The sequence below is a fragment of the Arachis duranensis genome, chromosome 8 (assembly GCF_000817695.3).
Source record: "Arachis duranensis cultivar V14167 chromosome 8, aradu.V14167.gnm2.J7QH, whole genome shotgun sequence".
NCBI lineage: Eukaryota > Viridiplantae > Streptophyta > Magnoliopsida > Fabales > Fabaceae > Arachis > Arachis duranensis.
Genome location: NC_029779.3, coordinates 14,103,622 through 14,122,163, shown reverse-complemented (window position 1 = coordinate 14,122,163; position 18,542 = coordinate 14,103,622). Strand labels below are relative to the sequence as shown.

The 18,542-nt window shown below is 30.2% G+C and overlaps 1 protein-coding gene across 1 annotated transcript; it reads right to left on the bottom strand.

Moving 5' to 3' along the window:
* Positions 1-10,733: 10,733 nt before the first annotated feature.
* On the bottom strand, positions 10,734-12,641 carry LOC110274793 (uncharacterized). The gene is made up of 3 exons (XM_021130082.1): positions 11,841-12,641; positions 11,228-11,569; positions 10,734-10,937 (listed from the first exon to the last, which is right to left on the bottom strand). Exons 1-3 carry the CDS (start codon positions 12,639-12,641, stop codon positions 10,734-10,736), a joined length of 1,347 nt encoding a protein of 448 aa, XP_020985741.1.
* Between the last annotated feature and the right edge of the window lie 5,901 nt (positions 12,642-18,542).

Here is an 18,542-nt window from a genome sequence, read left to right as displayed (position 1 = left end):
AGTCTTTGTAATTATAAATATCTAATAAATATAATTATAAACCAAATTTTCATTCAAAATATAAGTATAAATATTCTCTCCAAAGCAAAATAAACATAATCCAAAACATAATTATAAATATTGTCTCCAAAATAACATAAACATAATTCAAAACACTCAATTTTTATCTTCATACTCTTGTAAGTTAGGTTGGGGAAGTTAGGTTTTAGGAAAAAGTTTGCAAAAATACCCCCTCACTAAAAAAAAACCTTAGCCCGGCGGGGAAGCCCGCCCCGCCCCGCCAAAGCCCGCCAAAACCCGTGGTTTAAGCGGTGCGGGTTAGGCGGGCTTTTGCTATTTGGCGGTCCCGATTTTCCAGCCCAGCCCGCCTTTTTTGGCGGGTTACACGGGCCGGCCCGGCGGGTTTAGGCCCGTTTGCCACCCCTATCTGTCAATTCCAGTAAATGGAGCATTTATACTATGTTTGTTTGAGAGGAAAATGAAAGAAAAGAAAAGGAAAGAAAGAAAATGGAAAGGAAAATGATTATTTTTCATTGTTTGGTTGAGGAAGAAAATTAGAGGAGAAAGAGAATGAATGAAAAAAAAATAGTGGGGTCTACCAATTTTTTTTTCTCCAATATTAGAAAGAAAATGGAGAGAAAACTAATGTTTTTCTCTCTACTTTTAATACTACCGCTTTACTTTTTTAATATATATTATAATATAAGAATAAAATTATCTTTTTATAACATTTCTTTCCTTTTTATTTTCCTTTCATTCAAACACATCTAAAAAAAATAAAAATCCACTCAATTTCTTTCCTTTTCTTTTTTTCTTTTCTAAAGGTTCATCCTCCTCCCAATAAGTTTTTCGGTCTTTTTTTTTTTAATTTGAATTTCTGTGCACATATTTATGAAGGACCAAGTTATTTGTCACTCGTTTTAAGATTCAAGTCTCATTCTTGGGTATATAACGTGTTTAGGGAGTTTGAGGTTTGATTGGGGGGAGAATTTGGAGATGATCATTTAAGTGAGAATAATCTTACAATTAGGTGAAGTTTGGGGTTGTAAATGTGCGTTGTGATAGGCCATATTAAAGAGATGAGTAAATTATTAAAATAGTATAAAATAATTTACATCTTAACAAAAAGTGATAAAAGTGAAATTTGGGATCTGGGAATTGGGATCATGTCATAAATAATGATTTAAAACTAAAAGTGAAATTTGTTCCTTCAATACTTAGTATTAGTTCAATTAGAATTTTATATTATTCGAAATTATTTTATCAACATAATTATTTGAGTGACAAAATTGTATTGATTTTTTATCAAGATGATACCGTATCTTTAAGGTGATACCAGTTTCATTTCATAAATCAACTCCAATACATATTTTAATTCTAAATCAATTCACTTCTTGAAAGTATTAAAAGTGATACTTTAAAAATATTCCATTGGAAATGCTCTAAATATATATTCTAAAAAATAATTTTAGAGATCAAAATTTGATACAAATTTTTACAATCATAATTTAAAAAATAAGATATTTTCATTCTTAAAATTTGATCATTTCTTGTCAAGTGAATTTTAAAATAAAATTATTGTAAATAACCACATTTTTTTGAAAAATAAAAAAAATCTATAGATCAAATTTTGTACTTTTTTTTTGCACCTTCTAAATATTTATTCAAATATTTTCACAAAAATTTAAATTTAATGATAACCTGTTTGCTAAATATAAAAAATATTTTTTGTTACTTAAAAAATTTAATATTTATTAATTTTTGTTTCGTATCTTCAAATTATTTAAGGATTGTTTTGTCGATAACATCTTTTAGGGATCTTTTTGTCGGTGGCCGAATATTTCAAATACCAAATTAGTAGTTAATTTTAAGGTTTAGAATTTAGGATTATAATAAATGTTTTTCTTTTGTTATCACTTAGTTGTTGGTTTCTAGGAGAATTGTTAAATGAGATAAGATGGGATTTGAATATCAAAAAACATACCAATGAATTTTGTGTGCACAAATTTTTTTTGAACTTTTAATATTTGTTTAAACGAACTAGTAAGTTAATCACTAAATAAACTCATTGGTTATGAGATTTGAATATGAAAAGCCATTAAGCTATGTGGGGCTTAGCTTTTGTATTATGTAATTCTGTAGACTGTTTATGTAAATATAGAAAAATTAAACTATTTGAGTTATAATTCGTTAACTAATAAAATATATCTATTATTTTATTGTAAAAGAGAATATTTATTGGTAGGTGGTATAATAATATTAGATCAAATAAATTTAAATATTATATTAGAATTAATATTAAATCGATCTAACTCAACTCTAAAAATTTACTTATGAATAATAATAATAATAATAATAATAATAATAATAATAATAATAATAATAATAATAATAATAACAACCAGAAGGACTTTTCAATTTTCTATCATGAATCAAAGATAGAATAAATTATTATTTGTATTTATATAAGAATAAAATGATAATTATAAGTACGGAAAATGGCTTCTATATGCCAAGAGTATCCAGACGTTAGTTACATAATTGGTCCGTTAAGGTATTCTTGGCACACAAAAATCATCTTCTGTGGTTATGATTGTCGTTTTATTTTTATATAGGTATATTTGTCAGCGTTGATATCTTTTATAAGAACAAATGGTAATTTATTCATGAAAGATATATTAAGCGGTTAGACTTTTCCTCCTTTGTCAGAATTACCATTCCTTCAACGGAGATGCTTGAAGATTCTACTGCAATGATGAATTGCTTGAGATATATATATGCGTATGTATCATTGTAAAAATAAGTCTATGAATCACACTCACCCTAATAAAATTACTTTATCGTTTGGCCACAATGAAAAATATAATCATGAAAATATAAGATAGCTTATTAGTGAAGAAATACTACAACTTTAGGGAGTGAACAACCCTAGACTTGTAAACTTCATTTTGTGAAAGTTTTAGTTGCAAGCTAAGATATCCAAAGGAACAATCTTAGTGTTTAGAAGCGTTTAATTAGAACCAACATTATCACTTTTGAAACTAGGAGAGTGATATTATCACTTCCAAAATTAATAATGTTATGATCTTTTTTGTGAAGAAATTATTCCTTTCTTGTGAACATATTTACTCATAAACCCTTTAATTCCAAATTTAATTTTAATCAAAACCTTTTATAAAAGAACACATGCCTATCTATTTTAGGGCTTCTTTCTTTCTTTCTTTCTTTTTTCATGCACGGTTATTTTAGGCTTTTGTCAAATTTTTTAGACTTTCACGAAATTAAAGAATGCTATTATGTGTTGAAAGAGAGAAAAGGTATTATTCTATTGCAACTTGATGAAAAAGTGCATAGCATGCATACTTAAATTGTACATTATTGGATTGATGCTTTTTTTCTCTCTCTCTCTCTCTCTCTTTTCTTTTACCTATAAGAGAAAGTCCAGCTGAAAATCTAAGTCTCACTCCAACCATATTGCTTTACAACATCACCGTTTCCCAAGTTTAAAGTAGTTCTTAATCACCTTTTGCTCTTTAAGGTGAAGAATAGGAAAAGATTAAAGTGCTAGATAACTATATTTTATACACACATTAAGAAATTAATCTATTTATTTTTGTTTAGGCTGTTTGTTTGGTTGTTTTTTAAGTTGTTGATGCATGTATATAGTTGTATATTTGTATGGTTTTGTCATAGTAGTATCTTTTCATTTAAGATATTTTGTTATTCCTTTTTTGTTTAATGAGCTTTTAGCTTAGCCCACATGTTAATAGAGTGAATTTTTTTTTTTATAATAGTAATAATAATGTAGATAAAATATAAGCAATCGAGTCCACTGACAAAAGGTGTACTTTGTTTTACTATCTCCAAAAAAAAAGTACAATGTTAATTAAAAAAAAAGGTTGATGTTTATGCCACTCTATACATTTTTTATATTTTCTTTTAATTATATAAAATACATTTTTAATCGTTTTTCACTTTTTATTATTTACTAGGATTGACAATACTAATTCTATCTGTGAGTATCCAATTCGATCTAACATGTTTGGATAGGATTGACAACTCGATCCGCATCAGATCGGGTTAATAACGAAGCGAGTTGGACTGTATTTAGGGTTTGGTATAAATTTAGACCTAACACAATCCGACCAATTCATACTCTTGATATATTATAGTATGTAATTAACAATTATTATACATATATAATGAAATTGATGAAAATCGAACCCACACCCTCTTACTTTTATAACTTTAACAGGAAATTTTTTATAAATTCATTGTTTTAAATTTTAATATGGACTTAATTTTATATTTTCTGTTTTATTAGTATGTTTATGAATTATAGAATGATTAAATTTTAGAGTTAAAAGATTTTTAACCCACAAATAAAATAGAATTAAATTTAAAAAAAATAAATTCATAAATAAAATTAAGATAATAGAATCTAAATCCTACTCTATCCTATCAATTGCGAATCCTATATTTACTTATAATACCATGAGTGAAATATGTATAAAAATGATGTACACAAAAGTAACGCATATAATATTTTAAAGAAAATAGTAGTAGTACTGGTTTATATATGTTAATATTGTAGGTATACGGGTTAATATGTGGTGTGTTATGGTTATTTTTTTCTTCTACTATATGATTTAATATGGTTGATAGTAATTTAGATCCATTTAAAAGTAATATACAATTTAAAAATAATTTAAATTAAGCCTGAGATAAAAGAAAAAAAAAACGCTTATCATCAATATTCTAACTAAGACTTAAGATCAATTATTTTTAACTTTTGTGTTCTTTGCACGTTACCTTTCGTATGTATATTGTTTTACCATTCGACATTACTACAGAGCTAGATTTCTAAAAAAGTGAACCAATTTTATTGCGCACAAGGTCATTTTTTTTTCCTGCCAATTATGACCTGTAATAAAAACTGAGTTTGAGCCAATTGAAATATAGATATTAAGATAAAAGTTTATTTAATTTTATTTTCACTATTTATTTACTTTACAGTGCTACTTTTAGTTTATAGGACAATGATACACTTTTTGGTAAATTATTATATATTAATTTTGCATATATGTTTGTTCACTTTAATATTTTACTTTTTAAGTTGATTGAATAATGTTATTCATTTTAATGTTTTAATTAATTTTTCAATAAATATTTTAAAATAATAAAAATGACACAGTAAGAATATAAAATTATTATTGATTACGAAATTAAAAAAAAAAGCTTATTGAATAAAATAAAAAACCAACAAATCATATTCAAATTTAGAAACCATTTAAAATCGCCACTGAAAATAAACAAATTAAAACAACAATAAAAAAATGATTACAAACCGCCATAAAAAAAATCGGTGACAAAATTCTATTTTGCAACAATTTATCAAAATTGCTCTTATTAAAGCGGTTGGTGTTCCGCAATCCGATCTCAGAACCGCCATTATCTGCCTGTTCTTGTGCAATGACACCAAGAATATATGTATTCACAAACCTTGTATGATCTATTGTATTTAACTATTTATATATAATATGGAGAGAATTAGGTCAATTATATTAGGCATAAAAAGCAACCGATTAAGAGGCTGTGATGCATGATGGTTTTTGGACATGTAAGAAGACAAACCAAGCGAGTAAAACCGACAACCACCAAAGTAAACAGGGGAACCATTGAAACTTCAAAGCCATCTTAGGGAAAAAATTTCAAAGTCTGGTAGCTAGGCTCACTTGCTTCTTCCGTATTATTTATGGAGACTACTTTGATAAAAATATTAATTTTTTTTAAAATATTTACATGTATTATAATATTATTGAATATTTTTATTAAATCGATTAATAATTTATTTTTTAATAAATCAGAATAAAATTAGTTTATTTATAGCAATAATAATAAATCTAGTTGTTTACATTATAATTATTAGACCCGATTTGATCCGATCGATTTATACAATTTAAACTGAATCATGTTTAAATTTTTTGATAAAAAGACAAATATATTTTTTATTTTTATTTTGTGAACATTTAAATTCCTAAAAATTTAAAAATACAATTATTATAAAAATTATTTTTTTTGTTTTTAATCTTTTAACTATTAAACCGATTTATTAAATGCATCCAATCATAGTTTGACACTTAAACATCCTAAAAAAAGTGTTTTATGGTAACTTTATTAGAATATCCGCTATTATTTATAAAAGAAATTCGTATCCAGTTATCTTCGTATAAAATTGATAATTGATAACTGTTAGATAACAATGTAGTTAAATTTATCAAATTATTTAACAATTTTTGACTATTAATTCCACATAAAATTGACTGTACGTGAGTCTTCGCCGTTATTGTTATTTATTGTTTATTAATTAAAAATAGATGTATATTAATTTCTTAATTATAGAGAAGCAAATTAAATAAAAATCTCATTAACCATACCATTTATTATTTTACTACTAAGCTTGTCATGTTAGAATTTAACCAAACAAACTAGCTTAGTAGTAAATAGAAATCAAAGATAGAATTTGTAAAATTTTAAGACTAAAACCAAAAAGTTATTTTGTAGGAATCAACAAAAAAAAAACACATATTTTACAAACGCCAAATTTTATGTAGGCTCAATATGAATAACAGGAGTAGAATTGTGTAAAATGTAAGAAAATATTCAAGGAATAAGAGGAAGAGACTCAAATTTTTATTTTTCATTTATAGAAAAGAAAATTTGAGTAGAAGAGAGTTTTTTTTGTTATTTATAGTATTTCTCAATCTAATTGGTTAAAGATTAATTTGTTGTAGAACTGAGTTCTATTTGGCTGCGTTTATTTCTGAGAAAAGGATAAAACAAGACACTGAAAACAAGACACAAAGGACAGAGACACAAAATTTTGTGTTCTTATATTCTGTTTGGTAATAAACTAGAACAAATTATGAAAATCTAATTTATTTTATTTTTTTATTTAAAAAATTTGAGAAGAAAAATATAATAATAAAAAATATTATTATAAAAAATTAACAAGAATAATGAAAAAAAAAATAAAAAATAAGTTATATTTTTTATTAGTATTTCTGTGTCTTTCTTATCAGAATAGATACAAAATATACTAATTCAATATCTCTGAATATAATGTGTCTATTAATATCTCATCTACTAAACATGATTTTGTATTTTTGTGTCTTTGTTTCATTGTCCTTTTTCTAAAAACAAACACAATTTTTAAGATAAGATTCGAATTTTCTAACACTTATTTAAATAAATAAACAAAACTAACTTATTTAAATAAGTGAACGAAACTGACTATTCGACCACCTCAAATTAGCTGTAGAGGAGAGTTGGTAGGAAGATGCATGCATGTCAATTGTCTAATGTGAACGCTATTGGATTTTATCTGGTAGAATCTAATACTCTGTCAAAGTATGATCACACCGCCATTAATATTGAATATTTGATGAGTATGGTTTCAGGTTTCAAATTTCATTTGCATATTTCTTTTCAACTTGTTTATTTTTGTTGAAAGAACATCTTCCAATTTTAGCAGCTCAATCCGACAAAAACGCAAGTCATAGGTGGCATTACTCTGTCTTCTACTCTTCTTGGTCCACATTTTCTTTTCATTTTAAATTAATAATAATAATAATAATAATAATAATAATAATTAAAAAAAGGCCAGGCCCTATTATTTAAAGGTGGGACTACTCTCTCTTCCTTTGCTTCTTTCCATTTATGGAAAGAAAACTGTGTAGCCGCTACGTGTCAAAAAGAAAAACTGATGGTGATTTATTAAAATTAATTATATATTACTATCTGTCAATTAAAATATTTAATCATTTGAAGAAACATCTTTGTAATAAATTAATCATGCACGGACACTTGAAGAAGTCCAAAGTTCAAATAGCCTTTTTTTTTTTATTTCACGGATACTAAAAATGTAATTAAAGTGGATAATGTTAATATTTTTAAATGATACAGACACAAATAATAAAATAAAATTGATGAGGTCATATCTTTTAGAGAGTAAATTATTAATTAATTATTCTAATAAAAATTAAAACAATCTACTAATATATTTTGGAAGTGTATGTGCATGGTTAGTTCAACTTTGTTCTTCTCAACATAATATATGTATTAAAAATTAAATATTAGCTTAATATATATGAAATTAATTTGATGTATTTTCGGTATAAAATTATTTTATATATGCATTTAATTATATAATGTTGCATCAATAAAAATAATTTAATTGTTTAAATAATTATTTAAAAAAATTAATTAAATAATTATATAAAATATTTTATATTCTCAACTCATCATCAAAATTAAATTCATATAAAACTTTAATTTATATTATTATTCACCAAACTTTTCTAAAAACGATATATAATATATCATCCATCCAAAAGAAAAAGAAAAAGAAAAAGAAAACTTTGATTCATAAGGAATAAAACTGAAAAACCTCACCAAAGGTTTTCACTTTTTCCAACTCAGGAAGATCCACAAGCTAAGATTCTTGGACAATCTACGAAGCACATGACATTGGAATTCTAATTCTATCGAATCCAATACCAATTCACATGCACATATAGAAGACGTGCATGGCTTCCACGCGTATATAATAACAACATATATAAACAGAAAATTATTTTTTAATATATGTATGTATGTATGCGTTACCCATTTAGTATTAAATAGAAGGCTTACGTATCATTTTGGTTTTTAAAGTATAGATCGAAAAAAATTTTTGTTTTTAACTTTTTTTTGTATATAAAATCATCTTTAAGATTTAAAATCAAGTTTTAAAATCGTTCTTTTTACTTAAATCTTATAATTTTAGACCAAACTATCCATAATAAAAAAATATAAAATACAAAAAAAAAGAAAAATAAAAAAAGAGTGTTTCTACTCCTGCAAAAGGAAGAGGAAAGAAGAAGAAGCTGTTTACAATCTACTTTTGTCTCTGTTTTTACTGCCAAAAATTTAAAATCAAGTTAAATTTTAGAGACGAATTTAAAACCAAGTTAAACCTTAAGGACGATTTTGTATGTTAGAAACAAGAGACTGAGAATCTGAAAAGTGTATTATTCAGTGTGTTGAAAGGTACAATGTACAAGGGATATTTATAGGTGCTAAATGAATCAGAGTAATAAAGGCATAGAATCCTACAATTAATATACAAATATACTATATAAATATAGACGATACTAATTGAACTAAAATTGATTCTAATGATTCTCTAACATCCCCCCCTCAAACTCAAGTGGGAGCTAAGGATACCAACTTAAGTTTGGATAACAAAGTCCGGAAACGAGTCGGGTGATGAGCTTTCGTGAAGATATCAGCAGTCTGATCTAGTGTTCCAACAGCAATGAGATGAACAACATCAATAAGGATAAGTTGCTTAACAAAGTGACAATCAATCTCAATGTGTTTGGTGTGTTCACGAAACACATCATTATGAGCGATCTGAATAGCACTGTGGTTATCACAAAAAATATCAGTAGGAGATGACTGAGGAGCACCCAGATCTTCGAGAAGCCAATGAACCGAGATAACTTTAGCAGTGGTGTCAGCGAGGGCACGGTACTCAGCTTTTGTGCTTGTGCGAGCAGTGAACGTTTGCTTCTTAGCACGCCAAGAAATGAGAGCGTCGCCAAGAAAAAAGAGTAACCAGTAGTAGAACGACAATCAGTGGGATCACCAGCCCAATCAGCATCGGAATAAGCCTGAAGAGACAAAAAGGAATGGGCAAAAAAATAAAGGCCATGAAATAGAGTGCCTTTGATGTAGCAAAGAATGTGAAGAACTGTCGCATAATGAGTAGTACGAGGAGCTGACAAGAACTGGATAAGTACATGAACCAGATAGGCGATGTCTGGTCGGGTGACAGTCAAGTAGACGAGACCGCCAACTAACTGTCAATAGAGAGTCGGATTATCCAAAACAGTGCCATCCATAGGGGTAAATCGAACATTAGGCTCAAGAAGAGTAGACTCAGTGCGACTATCTGTAATCCCAGTGCGAGCAAGAAGATCTGAAGCATACTTAGCCTGAGAGAGATAGATGCCGTCATCGGTGGAGATGACCTCGAGACCAAGAAAATAGCTGAGAGAACCAAGATCTTTCATCTCAAAGGTACGGTGAAGTGAGGCCTTGAGATCAGAGATACCATCAATATCATCCCCAGTAATGATCATGTCATCAACATACAAAAGTAGAAGAACAACTCTGCGTTTGCTTTTACGAATGAAGAGGGCATTCTCATGAGGGCTAGAAGTAAAACCAAGACTGCATATGGTAGTGCTGAACTTGTCAAACCATTCACGAGGAGCTTGCTTAAGTCCATAAAGTGCCTTGCGAATGAGACAAACCTTATTAGAAGGACAAGAATATCCCGGAGGTAGTTTCATATAGACTTTCTTTTTCAAATCACCATTAAGAAATGAATTCTTCACATCCATCTGACTCAGAGACCATTTTTTAACCGCGGCAATGGCAAGAAGAGCTCTAAGAGACGTAAGACGAGTGACAGGAGCAAAAGTCTCTTCATAATCAATACCATACTCTTGCGTACAACCTTGAGCAACCAAGCGGGCCTTATAACGGTCAATAGAGGCATCAGAGTGAGTCTTGATCTTGTATACCCATCTACTACCCACAACTTCCTGATCAAAAGGAGGATCAACTAAATCCCAAGTGTCTGCTTTTTCAAGTGTCTGTATTTCTTCCTGCATTGCTTGTTGTCAATTTGGGTTTGAGGAGGCTTCTCTGAATGACTTTGGTTCATGTTGATGAAGGATAGTAGAAAAGCAATGGTAATCAAGAAGATGAGGAGGTGGATTCCTTACCCTAGAAGAACGAGCAGAAAGAGGAGGCATGATGGTAGGAGCAGGATCATCGTCCGGTCTAGAATCATCGGGAGATGGAAAAGGCGGGAGAATAGGAGGCTATAGAGGGTCATTCGAGATAGAATCTGTAGAATCATCACTAGGAAAAAGATCAACATTGAGATTAGTAAACAAAGGTGACTGAGTAGTAGGAATGGACTCAAAGGATGAGAACTGAGAAAACATGTGGTGCTCCTAGAAGACAACATGACGAGATATAGAATACGTTTAGAGAGAGGATCCCAACAACGATAACCCTTGTGTTCAGTGCCATAACCAAGGAAACAACACATACGAGCCCGAAGTTCAAGTTTACTATGTTCATAAGGCTGGAGGAGAACAAAACATACACAACCAAAAATTCGAAGAGAACTATAATCTGGGGAGGTATGATAAAGACGCTCAAAGGGAGTAACATTACCAAGAACAGAAGAAGGAAGTCTATTGATAATATGAACAGCAGTAAGAATAGCTTCACCCCAAGTACGCTCAGGACACGAAGAAGAAAGGAGCATTGCACGGACGGAGTCAAGAATGTGACTGTGTTTGCGTTCAGCTCTACCATTTTGTTGAGACGTACCAAGACAAGAAAACTCAGACAAAGTACCCTGTTCTGCAAGAAAGGCTAAGAGTTTGGAATCACGGTATTCCATAGCGTTATTACGTCGGAAAATCTTAATGACCTTGGAAAACTGAGTTTTAATCATAGTAGCAAAGTTGATATAGATCTGAGGTAACTCATGGCGATTAGTCATCAAATAAACCCAAGTAAAACGAGAATAATCATCAATGAAAATGACAAAGTATCGAGCTCCACCCATAGAGGCAGTGGGAGCGGGGCCCCAAACATCAGAGTGAATGAGATCAAAAGGAGAGCAAGCAAGAGATGAATTATTGTGAAAAAGATAAAGTAGGTTGTTTGGCAGTTTGGCAAGAAATGCAATCAAAAGATTCATTTGGAACCTGACCTAAAACACCCTGAGACACAAGAGGACGCAATTTTCCTAAGGAGGTGTGGGCAAGACGTTGATGCCATAAGTGGAAGGTAAAGGGAGAAGAAGCAGCATAGAGATTTGGTATAGAAGGAATATGAAGTTTCTCGAGTTCAAACAACCTTCCGACCTTACGTCCAGTCCCGATGATTTGTCCCGTCCGAGGATCCTGTACACGACAACCAGAAACGAAAAAAGTCACTTCAAAACCCAGATCAACAAGTTGACCAACAGAAATAAGATTGAAGTTTAATTTGGGAATATAATAAGTATCAGGAAGATTAATAGTTGACTGGGATATAGAACCCTTGTGTGTGGCGTGCAAGAGGGAGCCATTTGCAGTATTGACAGAAGGTCCATTTGTAGTGGTAGACATGGACGAGAAAATATTACGCAATGGAGACATGTGATTAAAGCATCCCGAGTCAAAGTACCATTTAGAATTACCTGAAGGGGTCAAAAAAGCAGCAGGGGTATTACCAGAAATAGAGAGAAGACGCTGAAGAAGAGATGCAATATTAGATAGAGAGACAGGAGACGAGTTGAGTGAATCAGGACGTGGTGGGCAAGTAGGACAGGCAGTGACTAAATGTCCCGAGAGCTTGCAGTAACGGCAGAATAGTTGTGAACAATAGTAGCTAATATGACCTTTCTGGTGGCATGTGCAACATTCAACAGAAGGACAGTCGGAAAAGAGGTGCCTAGAACAGTTACAGTTTCGACAGAATTTACCCTTTATGTCGGTGGCAGCAAAAACATTTGGCTTTTCCATGATATTAGTCACAAAAATCAAAGAGAGGAGAGAAAACGGCAATTTCGGAGCAGAAAATGAGAAATCGGAGTGCAGAATCGAAAAGAGCTCATCAAAAAACCTTAGGGAGGGTCCCACTGTCTGCCACGCCAGCAGCCACGTCAGATGTCACGTCAGCAGCCACGTCAACAGGCAATGACACGTGGCACGGAGTGATTGGAATTGCAAGACACGTCAACGGTTGACTGGGCGTGAGGTTGCATGCGGGTTAGCGAATCGGGTCGGGTCGGGCGCGAGGGTCGACCACGGTCCGTCTCTCTTCTGGATGACATGTGGCGCGTTGCTGAGCCGTTGATCGGGGGCGCTGATCCAACGGTGACGGATGCTTCTGGAAGGAGACACCTGCAATCGGACAGGCAACTTCGAGCAGCGCGTGGCAGCGCGTCCGGCGATGTCTGGCAGTGATTTCGGTGGTGTTAGAAATGTTGCAACGAGTAGAAGACGACGGTGACGGCGGTGACGAACCAAAGCATCAGGAAGGAGTTGAAAATTGAGCATGAAGTATTTCTTGGAAACAAACGGACGATGACCTTCAGACGGGGCGTGGCGGCGCGTGAGGTGGTTTTCGGTGACGAGGCTGGACTCGTTGAACTCGCAACGACGAGACGAAGGCGGTGGTAAAGGCGGTGACAAACCAAAGCGTCGAAAAAATGAGCAAAAGAGAGACCAAAGAACACTGCCGGAAGAGAAAAAAACAAAGGACTATGAACGAATTTTCATTGAAAAAAAAAAAGAAGAACCTAAACTCTTGATACCATGTTAGAAACAAGAGACTGAGAGAGTAATCTGAAAAGTGTATTATTCAGTGTGTTGAAAGGTACAATGTACAAGGGATATTTATAGGTGCTAAATGAATCAGAATAATAAAGACATAGAATCTTACAATTAATATATAGATATACTATATAAATATAGACAATACTAATTGATCTAAAATTGATTTTAATGATTCTTTAATATTGTATATAAAAAAATGTTAGAGACAAAAAAAATTTTTAACCTTTACCTCTCTAGACACTAAAATTATATTTAACCCTAAATAGAACATCAATTTTTATCTAGAGGGAATTGATCTATTCAATATATATATAGATTAAATGTCAACTCAAAGTAACGTGATTATAGCTACGTTGAAATACTACTACTATGTCTATTGTTGTATGAATAATTTGGATATAAATATGAGACCTAACTGCCTTGAACACTTCAATTTGAGTGAGAAAAGGAAGCTTCCTTTTGACTTTGGATTGATGAGTGATTTGAATAATTTATCAAATTCGAATCAAATTGAGACAAGTCTATGCTTAGAAGCAATGCAATTACAAAGAAAGGCTATAAAACTTTAGTTGGCCAGTGATTGCACCTACAATTAGCCATGTGTGTTAAAAATAAAATTGGTGAGATGTTAAAATTGATCGACATGTTTTTGGGGTCCATCTACATGCCCCCCACAACCTTTTCGTGATTATTAGGTGTGTCATTCATCATTATTCTTTTTTTTTATTACTTAATTAATTAAACTCTTTGAAATTCCCCGACTAAAGTGATTATTATTGTAGTCAATTAAATTGTTACGATAAAAGCATGCATGGAGTACTTAAATTTCGAGTTATTTTCGATAGTTTTGATGATAGTTTATACGTTAACGCTTATGATATTTGTATAAAAATATAAAAAAAAGGACAAATGAGTCATTGACTTTTTGATTTGCGAACATTTAAGTTCTCAAAAATTTGAAAATACATTTAAGTTACTGATTTTTTTTTTTATTTGAACATATCGATCTTTCATGTTCACTTGGGTTTGTCAGACCTAATGAAAAAACCAAACGTGACTCTCATTATACTGATCTGATTGATACGAATGTATATATGGGAAGAATTTTTAAAATAAAACTAATTAGACTTAGGGATCAATGTGTCCAGATTTTGAAGATGTCAGAAATTTAAATGTATTTTTAAATCCTCAATGACTAAATGTCTATAAACCAAAATGTCAGAAATCGATTTGTCCTTTTTTCAAAAATATAATAATGGTTAGTAATTAATTTATATTTTAATTAATTTTTAATTAATAAAATAAGGAGAAGGCGTGTTATTGGTTGTTAAAAAAATATTAGTGATAAAATAGTATCTAAAATATAGTAATTAACATAATTGGAAGTAAAAGTAAAATTATTCAATATAATCCTGTTTTTTTTATTGGTCGTCAATTCTATTTATCATGCTTAAATGATTGATATTAACTTTTGTTATGTGTTTGTTCTTATTTGGGTTTAGAAAGATAGCCAAAGTATTCTTTCGAGTTTCACTTCAAGAAAGATGAAATATCTTTTTAAATTATACCATAACTCATGACCCATCAAGATCTCTTAGATACTATGCTCTATTGAAAAACTGCTTAGGTCACTTATCTACAAAACACACTAGAACAAAACATATTCCAATACTTAAATCAACAATAAAATTATACATTATTTGTGTTTGAAAGTTTTTTTTTTACTTTTTTTTTTTATAATTTAAACTGCTTCCAACTCTAGGTATTACAACATCAAGAACACACGTGCATTCATACTCGTACATACAATATTTTTATGGGCTACTATCCATTACTTGATTTCAACTAAGTTTCGAACTCGGATATATAAATTGTCACTACACCAAGGCCTCGACCACTTTTACTTGTTTCTTTATTTTGTTGTCTATGGTATCTCTCAATTCGACAGAGCAATGATAAATTTATTGTAAATCTAAACTCTATTTGAAAATCTAACACTAGTCAATACGTTATTGCATGCACAAGGCACAATTCGAACCCTAAACATTTATTTAAGCAAACGAGTAACATTATAAAAAAATAATATTTGTAAAAAAAAATTATTACAAAAAATCTTAATTTTGAAACGAAAGGAATTTGTAGCCAAAAAATTGTTGTTGCAGTATGTGCCGTTACAAAAAAATTGTAACAAAAAATAAAACTGTTACAATACAAAATAAATTTTGTAACAAATTTTTTTAATACAAAATCAAAATTTGTTACAAAAGTAGTAACAATTTTTACCTTTAAAATATTTTTCGTAACAATATAATTTTTTTCTATTACAAAATTTTGTTACAAAATATAACTTAATTTTGTAATATTTTTCATTCTTTTAATTACAAAAGCACAATATTTATTTTATAACAATTTTTTCAATATAAATTAGTAAATTACACACATAGTTTGTCAATGTGTTTTATTTTTTAATTAATTGATATATTTAAGATAGTGAACTCTTGCTTTTACATCGATTCGGAAGCTAATTTAAATAGTAATTCGTTGAATCATAAGATGGAATGTAAATATAACTTGTAAAATATAAAAATTATGAATTTTTTATAGTAAAAATTAATTTCATAAATATCGAAATAAATCTTAAATAAACTAAATTATCCATAGGACTATAACTAATATATACCATAACAAGTTAAAAGCCACAACTCACAACACAAATTCACAACTCAAATTAAAATATAAATTCACAACTCACAAGTTTATACGCAACTAAAATAAATTTAAGTAGCAAATAAACTAACCAAACTACTATAATGAACAACTAATTAACTAAAGTTTAAACAAGTCATTTAATAGTCACTCTATTCTTCATCAATCATAAAATCTTCACGAATTTTACAAACTTCTGCATTACCATCTTCATTATCAACAGGAGGAGAAGGTCCTAAGAGAAATTTTTCAAACTCATCATCATTAAGATAAGAAATAGACGAAGTATAAGAACAAAAATTCAACAATTGAACTCAATTCAATAACAAAAATTCATCATTGTAGTTCAGGATTAATAAAACATATAAGGATTAATTTCAATCATCACCATTCACCAAAGCAATATTCATGTAAACAATAAAACGATCGTCTCATCATAGCTGCAATAGGCCAACAAGAAATACACTAACTTCTTTTTCTTTTAGTTCCTTTTTTCTCGTTTTAATTGAATGAATATTTAACAACAACAACAAATTTTAACAACAATAAAAATTCTATCATTTATTTTAATCAATCCAAAATAAGATACATAACAAGCAAAGTTCAACAAAAAAATTCAATGAATAAATTCAATTCAATGTAGCAGAAAATATTCAATCATATAGACTAATAACTTAATAACTTTGAACAAAAATTTAATACAGAATAAATATCACAAATTAAATTTATAAATTAATCTCAGCAGAATCATGAATAGTACATCACAAGCATATTCAGAATAAAACAAAAAAATAATATAATACAAATACAAGATATTAAACATTGAAATGAAGAGGATAAAGGGGAGGTCCTTACCTAAACTAGCAACAAAGGGGAGGAGAAGAGCAACAGTGAGTCAAAGAGACCAGAGAGACCAGCGAGGCAGAGATGCAGTCATCCAGATACGCTATAAAGCTTAAATCCAATTCAATTCGACAACACCGGCAACAATGAATATAAAGCTTAAATCCTAAAGTAACAAATCATAAACCCTAACTACCGAAATCAGAATGACATAATCACACAATACTATTTTATATGTTGAAATTTCAAAATCACAACACTACTTACTTTTTCAATGATGCAAAATTGATGAACACATCAACAGTAGGATGAGCAGCACAAGATGCTTCAATGCTGCGACAGAATAAAACTAAAAAAAAATAATAAAACAACAAAATTAAAAGAATTCTACTTACCAAACTGTAGCGATATGTCCAAAAAAAGTGAAACCAAATAATTAGATAAAAAATTATAATCGAGAACAAATTTAGAAAAAAATCCTAAGAAAATAACAATTAGAAACACCAAAAATTTAGAAAACTTAAAATAACTAGAGGCTTTCATATGTTCTAAAATTCAGCAGAAGAGGGAGGAGCTGAAACTTCAAAACGTGACGGAGATGGCTGAACAATGGCAAAGGGGAGGCTGGAAAACGACAGAACAACAGTGGAACGGATACCTAAATTAATTTTATTTGCATTGAATAGCTTCAGCAAAAACAGAATTAATATTTTTCTATTTGAATCAATAACCAAAACAGAGCAGTAATCAAAACAGAAAATAAATTTTTAGCCAAAGAATCAGTGACCAAAATAGAAAATGCACTTCTAGGTAGAGAACCATGGACCAAAATAAGCAACATTATACCAAATCAATATTCAAATCAAAACAGAAACCAAATCAATTAAAATCACAGAATAAGAGACACTTGAGTTACCTAATTAGAGATTGGGCTACAACGAAGAGGCAAAGAACCAGTGACAGGGCGCGATTCAGAAACAGCGATGTCTAGAGGGGCAGATGATGGCCTAAGCAGAATTAGAAGAGGTGATAATCCACAAACGACGAGGAGAAGCATCGATGGCGACGACGGCGATGACAGCTTTGCGCAGATCCAATGGTGATGACGATGACGAAGATGGCAGCATTATGAATCTCCCGACGGCGACGACGGCGACAGTAGAGACACCCATCAGTACCGTCTCCCTTTTTCCCGCTCTCCTTCCTTCTCCTTCTTCCCCCTCGAGCTCCACCCTCTCTCTTTTCTTTCCTTTTCTTTTCCGTGTGTGTATATGGTGAGGAGCTGAGTGTGTGTATGTGTAAATTAGAAAAAAATTGAGGGTTAGGGTTAGGGTTTGAAGAGTAGGGTAAATAAGGTTTTTATTTAAAATTTTTAATAAAATTAGGAGTAATCAAATTATTAAAATTTTAAATTTTAAATAAAAAAATATCTACATATTTATGAAAATTATATGAGTTCTAAATAATTTAAACTCAAAATCTCATCATTTTGATTTAATTATTTTTTGATAAATAATTTTTTAAAAATAAAACTAT